At 42.8% G+C, this 14,549-nt stretch overlaps 1 protein-coding gene across 1 annotated transcript; it reads left to right on the top strand.

The window, feature by feature from the left end:
* Positions 1-10,116: 10,116 nt before the first annotated feature.
* On the top strand, positions 10,117-13,402 carry LOC102719021 (alpha-1,3-arabinosyltransferase XAT3). The gene is made up of 6 exons (XM_006656018.3): positions 10,117-10,590; positions 10,730-10,837; positions 10,949-10,996; positions 11,118-11,252; positions 11,447-11,602; positions 12,004-13,402. Exons 1-6 carry the CDS (start codon positions 10,446-10,448, stop codon positions 13,161-13,163), a joined length of 1,752 nt encoding a protein of 583 aa, XP_006656081.1. The 5' UTR covers positions 10,117-10,445; the 3' UTR covers positions 13,164-13,402.
* The last annotated feature ends 1,147 nt before the right edge of the window (positions 13,403-14,549 follow it).

Here is a 14,549-nt window from a genome sequence, read left to right as displayed (position 1 = left end):
TACAAACATGAAAAGTAGAGGGCTCTTAGGGTTTCCATTGGGCTGATCCTACGGTCAAAGGTGGCTCTGATACCAACTTGTCACACCCAGAAATTCCTCACACGAATTTATGAACTTAATTGTGTATTAAAATCCCTGTCCAGGACCAGCCAGGGTATAAAAAAGACAATGTTGATTACATAACCATAGTTCTTAGAAACAACTGAAAATAACACTTATTCTAACGAAAATACAGCATAAAGAAAGGTAGACTAGCTCCAGCGGGTACGGCTCCAGTCCACAGGCAAACTTCGACGGCAGACTAGCTCACTCCTAAGAGTCACCTCCATTGGACTCACCTTCTAGCTCTGGAGGGGCAAGTAGGGCAAGGCTGAGTACAAACCGCCGTACTCAACAAGCAGCACGGAAAAGAGGGTAATAAATGATGCATAAGGATCATGAAGGACGGGCTAGGGTTAGTTGCAATAAAGCAGCAATTAAATAAATAACAGAGATTAAATTGAACAAAGATAATTAAATAAATTAAAAAATAAGTAAATAACAGTTGTAAAATACCACGACACTGTCGAACGCTACACCACGTTGCGACAGGCCCAACCACTACTCAACGTTACACCACGTTGTAGTAGTCCCAAGTGAAAACCAGTTTACCCGAGTCATTAAAGGTACACTAATCATAGTGAAGCTGGGAGTCCGCCCGTAACCGTGGGCATGGCTATTCGAATAGATTATGCTCTGATCAGAGGTATACTACTGTACCCACAAGACACGACTCCACTACACTTGAACGTGCGCCGACATAGCACCATGGCATACCGTAAAGGAGACCGTGATAGGACCCGTCACATAACCCTCCCTATTTCATCGCACCGCACTTCAGGTTTCACCCCCTCCTTCACACCAAGTCGGGCAGTCCCCTCTTGTGCCTTGGTAGATCCAGAAGCAGTAGAGACTTTCGTTACACCACGATTGCCCGTCTGTACTCCATCACGCCAACCCTTGCCTTGGTACGTCAAATAGTTCGAAGCCATGCTCCAGATCTCAACTTACCCATTTCGGCATGTGGTTAGCACTAAATTACCTCTAGGGTTTCCCGTGAACCGGTCTTTAATTGTCATGAGTGGGACTCTCAAAACCATGCACCCACAGCCCACCATTAGCAATACTTTAGTTGGCATTAACCCGAACCGGGTAACAATTCATTATTACAACTATTTAGAGCTAATCATGATTAATAAGTGATCCCATGAGCTACTTGATCTAAGCACGGCTAAGCATTAACCTAGGCCTAACACTAATCAAGTTACCCCTGGTCTAGCATGAATAAAGTTGGATGAACAACGGCATAATAATAAGGATTCCCAAAAAAAATAAATATAGTAAATACTTTAATTAAAACAATGCATATTTGAATAAATAAAGCGGGGAATTTGCAATAATAGGTTCAATATGATCAAAGATGAGTGTCACTTGCCTTTCTCTGGTCCTTGGGGTACTTCGGCAACGATCTCGAAGTAAACCGGCTCTTCGGCGGGGTTCGAATCTAAGCGACAAGCAGAAAAATAAATAAAACAGACACAAACTCTACTGAAACAGTAAAAGAAAGTATTTTTAATGGATTCTTGATAATTTTATGAATTTAATGAAATTTGAATGGACCTAAACGGAGAATAGATGAATTAGATATGAATTTTAGATGTTTTCTGGGTTTTTAACTAAACAGAAAAGTCTTAAAGCAATTATTGCGCAATTAATATGGCTGCTGACGTCAGCGAGGAGAGAGGAGGCGCGCCGACAGGTGGGGCCTACCTGTTGGTGAGGGAGAGAGGGGAGGAGAGGCTGACCGGCGGGCCTGAGGAGAGGAGAGAGGAGAGGGGGGGTCGGCCGGGCAGACGACTGGGGCCCGCACGAGAGAGAGGGGGGATGGCCGGCTAGCGGCTGCCAGGTGGGCCACGGGCGAGGGAGAGAGGGTGAGGCCGACGGGTGGGGCCCGTCGGTCAGAGAGGGAGAGCAGGGGAGTGGGGAGCGGGTGCTCGGCCGACGGCGACAACCGGCGGGCGGCGCACGGCGGCGACGCGTGGCACGGCGGTGATGACGTGACGATGCGGCAACGATCGGCGACCGGCAACCGATGACAATGCACGGCCGGCAGCGACGAGCACGGCGTACCGCGGCGGCGCGACGAGGATGCTGGCGACGGCGCACGGGAGCAGAAGGTGACGACGGTCGTCGGCAGCGGCACCACGACGATCGCATAGCGACGGCGACGACTGACAGAGGCATGACGACGACGGGGATGTAGCGAATTCGCCCGACGACGTGGGTGGGAGGAGGTGGGGGGGCTCACCGGCGGTGGCGGAGGTGGCGACGAGTCGGTGAGGAGGAGGGATGAGTGATGGCGAGCGGAACGGAGGCGGCGACGACCGGGGCGTGGACGACGGCGCGCGGGCGACGATGTCGAGCGCGGCGGCGAAGAGGGCGAGGAGGCGGCGAGGACGCTCGGGTGCCCACCGGCAGCGACGGAAACCGGCAGGAGGTCGGCAAGGTCGAGGCGGCGGTGGCGACACGGACCCGCGGCGGTGGCGACGGCCGACGGCGAGATCGGCGGACGGCGGCGGCGGAAGCTTCGGGCGGAGAGGGAAAAGTGGGCAACGGCGCGCGGCGACGAGGATTTATAGTGCAGGGAGGCCGGCTAGGGCAGGATGGTTGTTAGGGAGAGTTCGGTTCGGTCACGGGCGAAAGACGCGGTGGCGGTTGCGGCGGCTGGCGGACTCGGCGGCGACGCGGACTCGGCCAGTGCGGGGAGGCGGCACAGACTTCGCTCGGCGCGGGCGCGAGCGGGCGAGGCGCGCTGGGCCGTGGCGAGGCGGACACGCTAGGCCGGCGACCGGCGGCCCAGGCGGAGAGGTGGCGCGCGCGCGGGGAGAAGGAGGAAGCGGGCCGGCTCGGCCGGACCGGGCCGGGAGAGGGAGGAGGGGAAAAAAAGAAAAAGGAAAAAGAAGAAAGAGAGAGGAGGAAAATTGGGCTTCGGCCCAATTTGGAACGGAAAGAGAAAAAAAAGAAAAAGGAGAGAAAAAGGAAAGCTCCACTCTTGCTGAATTTTAAATTGGTTGTTGGGCAAAATTTTATACTCTGTAATTTGAGTTTAAATCCTGTTAATCGATTTGGAATCACGATTTAATTATGTTAATCTCTTTAGAGGGATTTTTCCTGAGTTAATTAAACCAACTATTATTTACGGATTTCTTTTAGAATTAGGCTTAAGATAAAACTCCGGATGTGACAATAGTACTACTGTAGCAGTATTGTTTTATCCAGTCTGACAGCGAAAGTAGACAGCAAGGGTGCGCATAGCACATGGCGAGTTTCGGACTGAACCATAGCATCAAATGATTTAACTGACAGTAAATTTCCATGTAGGATTATGCCTTGTTTAGTTTAAAAAATTTTTCCCAAAAACATCGCATTAAATTTTTAAACATTTAAATAGAGCATTAAACATAGATGAAACGAAAAGCTAATTGCATAGTTACGTCAGAAATCTCGAGATAAATCTTTTGAGCCTAATTAGTCCATGATTAGTCATAGGTGCTACATTAACCAACATGTGCTAATGATGGCTTAATTAGGCTCAAAAAATTCGTCTCGTGGTTTTCAGCCTATCTATGAAATTTGTTTTTTTATTCGTGTCTAAAAACCCCTTCTGACATCCGGTTAAACATTTGACGTGAACCTTCTACCAAAAATGAATGTAAGCAACTACTAAACATGTCCTTACTGCCTTTTGTCCGGGAGTAGCTTTGTGTTGGATCGAGGCCCTGACCTGAGGATTTTTTTATAGTGCTTGTCACATTGAATTGACATTAATATTAATAGGAAGTGTTAAATACAGACATATAACTAAACTAATTATATAAATAATGGCTATTTTATTATATAATTTTAAGCCTAATTAATTCATGATTAGCAAATGTTTATCGTAATATCATATTCGTTAATATGGACTAATTAGGCTCAATTCGTCTCACGAAATAGTCCAGGGTACGAGGTAAGTTTTATTAATAGTCTATATTTAATACATTTAATTAGTATGCAAACATTCGATGTGACAGGAAAAAAAAGTCCCTAGAAACAAACGGAGTGAGGTAAATAAACTATCTCAAAATAAACCAATCTTTTACTTTTTAGTTACAATGTTTGACGCTTCATTTTATTCAAAAAATTTTACGATTAATATTTTTATTTTTATTAGATGATAAATCATAAATAGTACTTTATGTATGACTAATTGTTTAATTTCTTGAAAAAATTTTAAATAAGACGAATGGTCAAACGTTGGAGACAGATGATCAAAAGTTTGCTTTATTTTAAGACAGAGGGAGTAGACGGTAACAACTACGCTTAGATTGATTAATTCATTATTGGAACTAGGGGAAAACCAAACAGCTATAGAAACGTCAAACATTTGCAGTCGAAGATATATCTTTTGTTCCAAAAAGAGGAACCAATTGATGGCAAAAAACGCTGTTCTGATCACTTCAATAGTTTTACCAATTTTATAATAGTTGTTTGGACAAACCCATATTTTTTACCGCTCTTTACTGGAATGGTTTAAATCCCTCCTACATCACTGGTAAGAGGGAGTGACAAATTTACTGGCACTCACCCATAATAATGTCAAAAAGTAAAAATTTTCTTTCTATGGACATAATCTTCCGCTGGCATGTATTTTTTTTTCTTTTCCTTCTGTTACTACCAACATGTGGTCTTAGGTATTCATACACACTATATTTTTATTTCTGTTTATACTTATATGTAAAAATTTGAATTTTAATATTAAATTTGGAGTTGATTTTGAGGTTTTTTCACTGAAGTTTATTTTTTTTCTAGAATATGTGCATAAAAGTTTTATTCATAAATTATTTTTATTTCCAAATATACTGTTTGTTTTTTTATAAAGATCCAAACAATCAGAGCCCCATAGCAGGTAAAGTTTGCGCTGCCTTGATGTTATTCACATGCCCAGCTCTAGTGGTAAAGAAATGCTTTATGGTTTTCTAAATGTAACCTTTTTTAAAATTAAAATCTATTATATATATAAAGTAATAGGAAAAGTAGTCTCCACGTTCGCTCTCATGGGCTAGAAAATCCTACGTTTTTTTTACAAATCTCATGTCTTTATTGATGCTAAACACATAGTACTTGAGAGAGAGTCACATCCATGAAGGATTTGAGGTAACAAGCTCAACACAGGGCAAGATAGAGTAGTAGAGGAGTGGTTTACATTTTGACAAAGAGCAGTGATGGAGCTTGATGATGAAGAGCAGCAACGAGCTTTTTTTGCTAGGTCATCTGCAACCCACCGTGTTAAGATATCTTGGAATCCATGAAATGTTAAGGTGACATTGACCAGTTTGCATTTTTAGCCTGAACCAGAGAGGCAAAAGTGACCAATGCCTGGGGTTTGCAATGTAGTCATTTGTTGTAATCGCATCCGCAATCTCCTTGCTATCTGTGACAAAAAGAACATTGGAAAGATTTTGACTAGAGCAAAGCTTATGGCCTAGAATTAAAGCACCCAATTCCGCTTGAAGAGCAGAATTATAGTTATAAGAACGGGCCTGCACAAAGACTGCCTCATGCGTTGTAGTGTTGTGGATAAAAATACCAAAGCCAATGATGTTATTTTTCCAGGAGGCATCGATGAAGCAACGAATTTCGCCTGATAAAGAAGCAATAAGAGCACTTGGATTGAGGATTGATGAATCTTCTTGTTGGGATTCAGTGTATTGAGCAATTATGCTCCGATAGTTTGTTGCCATTGTGTTCGCCTGAAAGCAGATTTGCAGCAGATCACCCTGAACTGAATTGAAGCACTTGTTATTTCGGGCCTTCCAAATCTGCCACATTAAAATTACTATTTTTTGCAAAGTGCAATCACCCTTGATGGTGTTTAGGAGATAAGAAAGGACTTCACCACAATTATCAGAACTAGGAATATTGAAAATATTACAGTGAAAACTTGAGGTCAACCAAATTAATTTAGCAAAGGAGCATTGAAAGAAGATGTGGACCTCATTCTCTAGCTGACCACATCTACAGCAAGAGGGAGAAAAAGTCGGAATTCGGAAATGGATACTGATACCTGTAGCCAGAGCATTGGCCATAAGACGCCAGAAGAAAGTCTTCACCTTTGGAGGCACATATTTATCTTTCCAAACAGCTTTTAGGAGAGCTAGGGCCCTAGGATTGAACAAATTTGTTTGGGGTTGGGTGCAAAGCTGAATTTGCCTGTAAGCACTCTTTGTGGTGCAATCACCGGAAGAAGTGTGCTTCCAACAGAGTTTATCAGGTGTAGCGCCTGGAATGATGTGAACTTGGAGAATAGAGTTGATAGCCTGAGTATCAAGGAAATTAGAGATACGGGGAACATTCCAGGATTTAGAGGTTGTCCACAAATCAGAAATGTTGATAGGCAGGGTATTTGGTAGGATGTGGTCATGGAGATGGTCATGAATATTTTCCCAAACTGAGCACCAGGGTTGGTTCCAGATATAAATGTCCCCTTGCCCAAGTTGCCAACAGCAAGAGTAGTTCAAGAATGGCCTAATCTTGATGACAGAGGCCCAAAAGGTTGACTTTGGAGCATAGGTAGGACTACTCCAAAAGGAGGTTTGAGGAAAATATTTGTCTTTAAGGATTTTCGAGATGAGGGTATCCGGATTGGAAATGAAGTTCCAGGCTGTTTGAATGAGAAGGCTTTTATTGAGGGATTGCAGATCTCGAATTTCTAACCCTCCTTCATTAATCGGTCTACAGATGTCTTTCCAAGAGCGAAAACAAATAAGAAAATCCTACGTTAATCAGAAACAAATAAGAACATAGAAAAATTGGAATCGGACGAGGAAAGAAAACTTTCTATAAGAGAAAAAACAACGTGCTCTTTTTAATCGGACAAAATTAGAGAAAAAACAGACAAAACAACATGTTTTTTAATAGGACTTTTTTGCCCGTATTAGTATATGCCTTAATCCCATGAATTAGTCGGAAAGCAAACGGGTGACAAGATCCTGCATTGAATGCTTCAACAATTACAGTTCCAAAACAGAATAAATTTGAGTAAACTTTAATCATATATTAAATCTAGCAGCGCAAATACGCTGATAGTAATAGGAAAAGAAATCATCACGTTCACTCTCATTGGCAAGAAAATCCTACACTAACAAAAAAAACAAAAACAAATCCAATTGTACATACATATTTGGAATTAAAAATAAAAAATAACATAAAAGAGTCCACGTGTAAATACAGTTTAAAAAAATCCAATTCTGGACTAAAAATTTTAAAATAATTTATATTGAGGAAGAGTCCATAGACATAATTTGGAAACATCTAGAATCCAATTAGAAATATAATTTCAGAACTAAAAATAAAAAATAATATAAAAGAGTCCATGTGTAAATACAGTTTAGAAAAATCCAAATTTTAGATTAAAAATTTTGAAATAATTGATATTGAGAGAAAATTCAACCCATAAATACAATTTAGAAACATATAGGATCCAATTAGAAATACAATTTTGGAATTAAAATAAAAAAATAATATAAAAGAGTCCATGTTGTCAATACAATTAAGGAAAATCTAATTTTGGCTTAAAAATTTTAAAATAGTAAATATTGAGGGAAGAGTACATCTATAAATATAATTTGGAAACATATAAAATTTTGGTTAAAAATAAGTAAATTAAGAGAAAGAGTCAACATATAAATATATATCTAAAACAAATTATAAATATTAATTATTATGTAGAAAAAAATTTATGCATAAGTATAATTTATAGTGCAGATAAATAAGGTTTCATGTAAATATAAATTTAGAAAAATTTAATTCGGAATTAAAATTAAGTATTACCGAGATAAGAGATCATATATAGGCCGCGTTCATTTGAGGGAGGGTGGGTGTTAGTTATCCGGGGTGAAAAACATAGTAATAGAATAATACATGATTAATTAACTATTAATTATAAAAAATATAAAATAAATTAATACGACTTTTTAAAGTAACTTTCTTATATAATTTTTTACAAAAAAATACACCGTTTAGCAATTCGGAAAGCGTGCGCGTGAAAAACAAGCGAATATAGGGTTAGTAAATGGGGTGGCAAACGCAACCATAATAATGCTAGCCGTGCAATGTGCGTGGACTACCCTTTCATATTATAATATAAGTATTTCTAGCACTAATAATATTATTTGTCCTATTAATTACTTAACATTTATAATTCTTCCTATTTTATCCCCCTTACTCTTCCACCTTTACCTATTTATCATCTATTAAGTCACTGTAGTTATTTATTCTCAATCCAATACTTTCTATACAACCTAAAAATACTAACATTTTAAAACAGATATAGTAATAATTAAGTGTCTTACATTCTTGTCAGGGGTCGAAGTCTGCTGCACTTTTAGAGCTGGATGAGCCAACTTGCCTAGGTTATTAATTAACAAGGACAGTTAATTATCCTAATGAGCTCGGTGTGACGAACGCCAAAGGGAATACAACAACGACGACACAAGTGCATATGGGGACTAATTCTGGCTAATTTCCATCTTTTTTCTGTGCATATGTTCTGCAAACTGAATGATGTATTTTTTAAAAGATAATTTATATAACAGTTGCTCTAAAAATCATATTAATTTATTTTGCAAGTTTACAATAGCTACTACTGAATAAACCACGTACTAATGACTTTACTCGTTTTACATGCTACTATATAGTTACGAACACCGGCTATGACTAGGGTATTGTACGGGCATACCCTACATAGGACCTCGAGAAATTGATGACTAACCATAGTAAAGATGGCGCTTGCCTGTATATGAGTAGTGTATTGTACGGACTATGACTAGTGTATTTTATGGGCGTATCCTTGCTCTATCCCACAAAATATAAATATAATAATAGGTTTTCTCTATCCCATAAAATATAAATCTAATAATAGATGTAACACATTTTAGTATCGAGAAGCTGAACATGCACATGTTTAGCTACGGCGTACGAGACCAGACAATGGATGAGGATGAACGTGAATATCATGTGGGCATGAGGTCATCCGGCACCGGCAGTGTAATGGGTACTACTTGCTTTGGACGCCCTGAGTTAAAATTCCTGGAGCTAGGTGTGGATTCATCGACTAATTTACACTTGCAGCGAGCTGGCTTACCCGCCACTTGCGGGCCTTCTTAAGATGGCTCGCTAATACCAGTACTAACTAGCTAGATCCACTCCCCTAAAAAAAAAACCAGTTAAATCCACCGCTCAACTCAACAATACTTCTTGATGAGCTGAGCCAATCACGGGACAATGGAGTTAGTGAGTTACTAGTTTTTTCATCTAGAGCTAGCTGTACTCCAATTACATAATACAATTATATAGATAGTTAACAAAGAAAGAAGTCGGTCTCAAGGGCCAGTTACAAATATATAAGAAAAACTAATAATGGATACATAATTATAGTAAGTCCAAGGACGCTAGCAAATAGATGCGAGAAAAGAAAGTGTTCTCTCCGTTCTAAAATAAATTTTACCGTTTTATTTTAAATTTGATTCATAGGATATTTTTTTTGACAAAGAGTATACCGAGTAACACTGCTACTGTTACTGTGTTCTTTTGATTAATGCGAGAGAAAAGATTACCTGTTTTTTTATAACTTTAACAATACAAACGATGAAATTAAATATCAGAAATTGAATATTTGCTCTGCAAAGATAAGAAATAATTTTATCAGAAACACACCGTTTAGCAAATTTAAAAAACATGCATGAAAAACAAAGAAATAATATGACTATTTAACCTTCTATGTATTAGAATTTTTTATTGGAACTCTATCTTTCATTTGGCAGTCATTTCCCCGTCTCATTTCGCATTACCTTTTCAACGAAACGGAAAATCGACCGTTTCCCACGAAAGGAGAACGAAAACGAAACACCGAATGTGACAACGCGTGGCAGGGGCGCGGGCCCACAAGCACCGCAGCTGGGCTGGGCAGCGACCTCTTCTTCCGACGCGGGGGTAGTGATAGTAGTGATGCAGAAAGGAAGGCAACGAGGCAAAAAAAAAAAAAAAAAAAAAAGAGGAAGGAAAGCAGAGAGCATCATCGCCATTCTCCAGTCCAGCTAGCCAGCGAGCAGCAAGTAGCCAGCCACCACCTCATCCCAGCAGCTCCCCCACCCACTCCTCCCTCCCTCCTCGTTCCCCGCTTGGCCCATTCTCCTTCCTCTTCCTCGTCTTCGGTCAGCCTCTGAGCTCACGCACGCAAGTAGGCAGGCAGTGGCCAAAGCCAAGGCTGACTGCCTCTCCTCTGCGCTAGCTAGCTAGCAGCACCTCCGGATCTCGTGACTCTTTCTTGCGTGCGCCTCTCTCTCGGGTCCGGGCGGCGGCCGGGGATGAAGGCGGGCGAGCGGCCGAAGTTGGTCCGGGGCCTCCGGCAGGAGTCCCGGCGGTTCCGGCTGCTGGTAATCGTCCTCGGCTTCTTCCTCGTCTCCCTCACCTTCGTCTTCGTCTCCAAGCCCGACGCCATCCTCTTCGGCCGTAAGTTGACAGGCCCCAGAAACTGGAACCTCTCTTTCGTGTGCGCAGTGAACGGAAAGCTAACCTCCTCCTCCTCCCTTTGCTTTCCTTTTTTTTTTCCCTCCTTCGATCTTCCGTGTGCGGATCTTCCGTGGCGCAGTGAACGGCAAGCTGCCGGTGAACCAGGCGCCGACGTCCATCCTGATCCAGCAGAAGGTCAACGACGAGGCCGTGGGCGAGCCCCGGAAAACCTCCACCGACGCTCTCCGTAAGCTCCTTCCCCCTCCGATCCCTCTAGCCCTGCTCACCTCCGACGCTCTCCGTGGGCGAGCATTTAATCTCATCCTCTCCTGTTCCTTTTTTTTTTTTTGTTGTTCAGGGGGTGACCCCAAGGTGGTCGACGACGAAGCTGATGTGAAACCAAAAGGTCAATCCCCACTCAATCTTTTGCCTGATTAGTTGTGTTCTCTCTTGCTCTTATCGCTAACTAGTACCACATCTTTAATTTGCTTGGTCTAATTGCGTGTGGTACGGCCTAATCTCTGCAGGGACAGGAGGAGGCGGCGGCGAGGAGGAGGAGGCGGGGGGCAGGGTGCTGAGCGAGCCTGACCCGACCAGCGGAATGATGGAGCCGACCCACAACAAGGACGGCAACGGCCATAAATCCGACGAGGAGACGTTAGGTGAACTGTCGGAGTTAACCCCCCATAATTTCTTTGTCCGCGAGCTGGGAGTTCCCAGTTCTTCTTCTTCTTTTTTTTTTCATGCATTCAGTAGAGAGCTTGTGGATCCGTGATCTGAAACTCAGAGCTGAGATGGGTAATTATCTAATTGGGCGTTCTGTTGTTTGCAATTGCTACGCCGATCTGTACCGTAGGCGGTGGAGGCGATGGGAAGATGAAAGGGAAGGAGGAGGAGGAGGAGGAGGGGGAGGGTGAGCACGTGGATCAGAAACATAAAGTCACCCTTCCAACCGTTTCCAATTACACAATTCATGATGCTGCCGAGGATACTGAAAATGCCAAGCAAGAAGGTATACTATCATTGTACTCCACACATTCGCTGGTACAAGTTCTTTGTCCTATGCTTAGCATCTCTGATATCGGTGGTTAGAGCATCCATTTTAAGGGTTTGATTTACAGACTAGTACTAGCCGGAATTAAACATTCAATGAAGATATGTTTAATTTAAGCGACCTGGAAATCTAGATCCAGTACAAGGGATGTTATTGGCTTCAACCAAATGACGATTTTTGGTTACACCCATTCTGGCATGGTTCTGCATTATTGTTCATGCTTTATTATTGATGCATCCTATCACTGTATTCATTACAACTGTTTCTGTCTCCTGTTCTAGTCTAGCTGGTTGTGTCCCCTCTCCTTTTAATGCAAGCACAGTGTTGCTGATGCAGAACGTTCCATTTCACATGTACAGATAATGTCCAGCAGGGTAGCAAGCCCTTATGTGATTTCTCTAATTTTAGAGCAAACGTGTGTGAGATGCGTGGTGATGTAAGAATTCACCCAGCTGCCACGTCGGTCTTGTTCATGGAGCCTGATGGTTCGCAGAGGGATGAGGTGTGGAAAATTAAGCCATACCCTCGGAAAGGGGATGAGTTCTGCCTCAGCCATATCACTGAACTGACAGTGAAATCGAGCAAAGTGGCTCCTGAGTGCACCAAATACCATGATGTGCCTGTTATAATCTTTTCACTGACCGGCTACACGGGGAACCTGTTCCATGACTTCACTGACGTGATGGTCCCTCTTTTCACTACCGCAAGCGAGTTCAATGGAGAAGTTGAATTCCTCATAACTGACATGGCACTTTGGTGGACGATCAAGTACCAGACAGTTCTCCAGAAGCTAACTAAGTATCCTGTGATTGATTTCAGCAAGGACGACCAAGTGCACTGCGTCAAGCATGCCATTGTTGGCCTGCATGCCTACATGGAGTTCACGATTGACTCAACAAAGGCACCGCACAATTATTCAATGGTCGATTTCAACAGATTCATGCGTGGAGCTTACTCTCTGGACAGGGACAGTGTAACAGTGCTCGGTCAGTACCCCAAGATCAAGCCAAGACTCCTCATCATCAAGAGGCACCGTACAAGGATGTTTCTCAACCTGGATGAGATCATTGCAATGGCCGAGGAGCTTGGCTTTGAGGTGGTGATCGACGAGGCCAACGTGAGCTCTGACATCTCCCGGTTTGCGCGGCTGGTTAACTCCGTCGACGTGATGATGGGTATCCATGGTGCTGGGCTGACGAACTGTGTGTTCCTTCCACAGAATGGAACACTCATTCAGATAGTGCCATGGGGTGGCCTGGACTGGATATCACGCACCGATTTCGGCAACCCTGCAGAGCTGATGGGCCTGAGGTACAAACAATACAGCATCAGCGTCGACGAGAGCAGCCTCACGGATCAGTACCCCAGAGATCATGAGATCTTCAAGAATCCCATCTCATTCCACAAGCGCGGATTCGACTTCATCAGGCAGACTTTCATGGAGAACCAGAATGTGAGGTTGGACTGCAAGAGGTTCAGGCCTATTCTCTTGGAGGCATTGGACAATCTCCACCCTTAGGCGTTGAGCTGCTCCTGTACAACGTTTCAACATTTTGTCCATTATTCGTTCACATTTTCTGTAGTGAAGTATGCTGTTTATTGTCTCTCGTGGGTGACAGGAGGAGGTACGAATTGTCTAAATTATAGAAATTTTAGAAAGTATTTCTGTGATAGTGTTAAACTGTATAAATTGCCGTCGCTCCAAGATGGAACAATATTCATTCTAATCATATAAAGGTTCCTTGAATTCTTCATCGACTATCACTTCTCTTATTCATGTGTTCTGATTAGTATACCATTTAACTTTGATGTCTTTTGTTGACTTTAGTGTACCAACCAATGTGGTGAGGTGTACATCGGGATTCATTTAATAATGGCAGAACAACCACGGATTCATGTTGCTATATGCTTCCTCCGTGCGAAGAATTTTCTGTCCATTCAAAAATCTTATCATTTTTAACCTGTCACAATTATTGTTTATTTAAAATTCTTAACTGCATTATCTTTTTAATCGATCGTAACTTTATTCGATCATTTTCATATGCTTTGTTAATCTTTATGCTCAGCACTGGAAATAGTTATTAATTTATAATAGAGTTACACTTTAGGATGGAGCGAGCATCGTCTGAACGCCATTGTACTTGTGAGTTGTGAGAACACGTGATAGCACTTTAAACATGTGATTATGCTTGATAGATGGATCAAATGGACCAAATAGTGTCTGACCTATCCTACTTAAAAATTCGTCTGAGCTGGTTTGATTGGATCTATTGGAACTGTAGCCAGTACTTTTTTTTTCCCCTATAGCAGCCTTAGTACGTTCGGGACTTTTGGGCCCATTATTAATGGAACCAAAAAAGATTTTATCTCAGCCTAAAGCAGTGTTTGATTTGGCTTATAAGGTTGAGTCTAGGTTGGCAATGGGGCAGGTCGGGCTAGGTTGGGCAAAAGTTGCCCAGGCCCTGACCCCGAAATCCATCCCCGACCCTCGCCCCAGAATCGAAAACAGGGTGAAATTCCTTTCTAGTCCTGACCACGATGGGTACCAGGACCCGGATGGGCCCCGGCGCCCCTGATGAATCATGCACAGAGAGATGGACCCACTAGAGAGGATGTGAAGACTGCAGTTGCCATGCCAGAGCTATGCGTCGTCTAAACGCTGTGCAGCCCTGTTGTCGCGCCTGACCGCCACCTTGTAGCCCGAGCCGCTCCTCCCTATTGCCGAGGCCGAAGCGCCCGACCGCCGCCTTGCTGCCGTGATGTTGCGCCTGGCCGGCCGCCGAGCCGTCGCTGCCACGCGTGAGGGAGAGAGAGCGGGTAGGATTTGCTTAGAATATTTGATTGGGCGTTTGTCTTTTGTGCCAAATATTTAAAAGTCTAACTAACTTACCCGGTCTCTATGGAG

Source organism: Oryza brachyantha, chromosome 6 (genome assembly GCF_000231095.2).
Source record: "Oryza brachyantha chromosome 6, ObraRS2, whole genome shotgun sequence".
In the NCBI taxonomy this organism is placed as follows: domain Eukaryota; kingdom Viridiplantae; phylum Streptophyta; class Magnoliopsida; order Poales; family Poaceae; genus Oryza; species Oryza brachyantha.
Note: the sequence above shows the minus strand (reverse complement) of the source record. Positions and strands in the feature narration are given on the sequence as shown.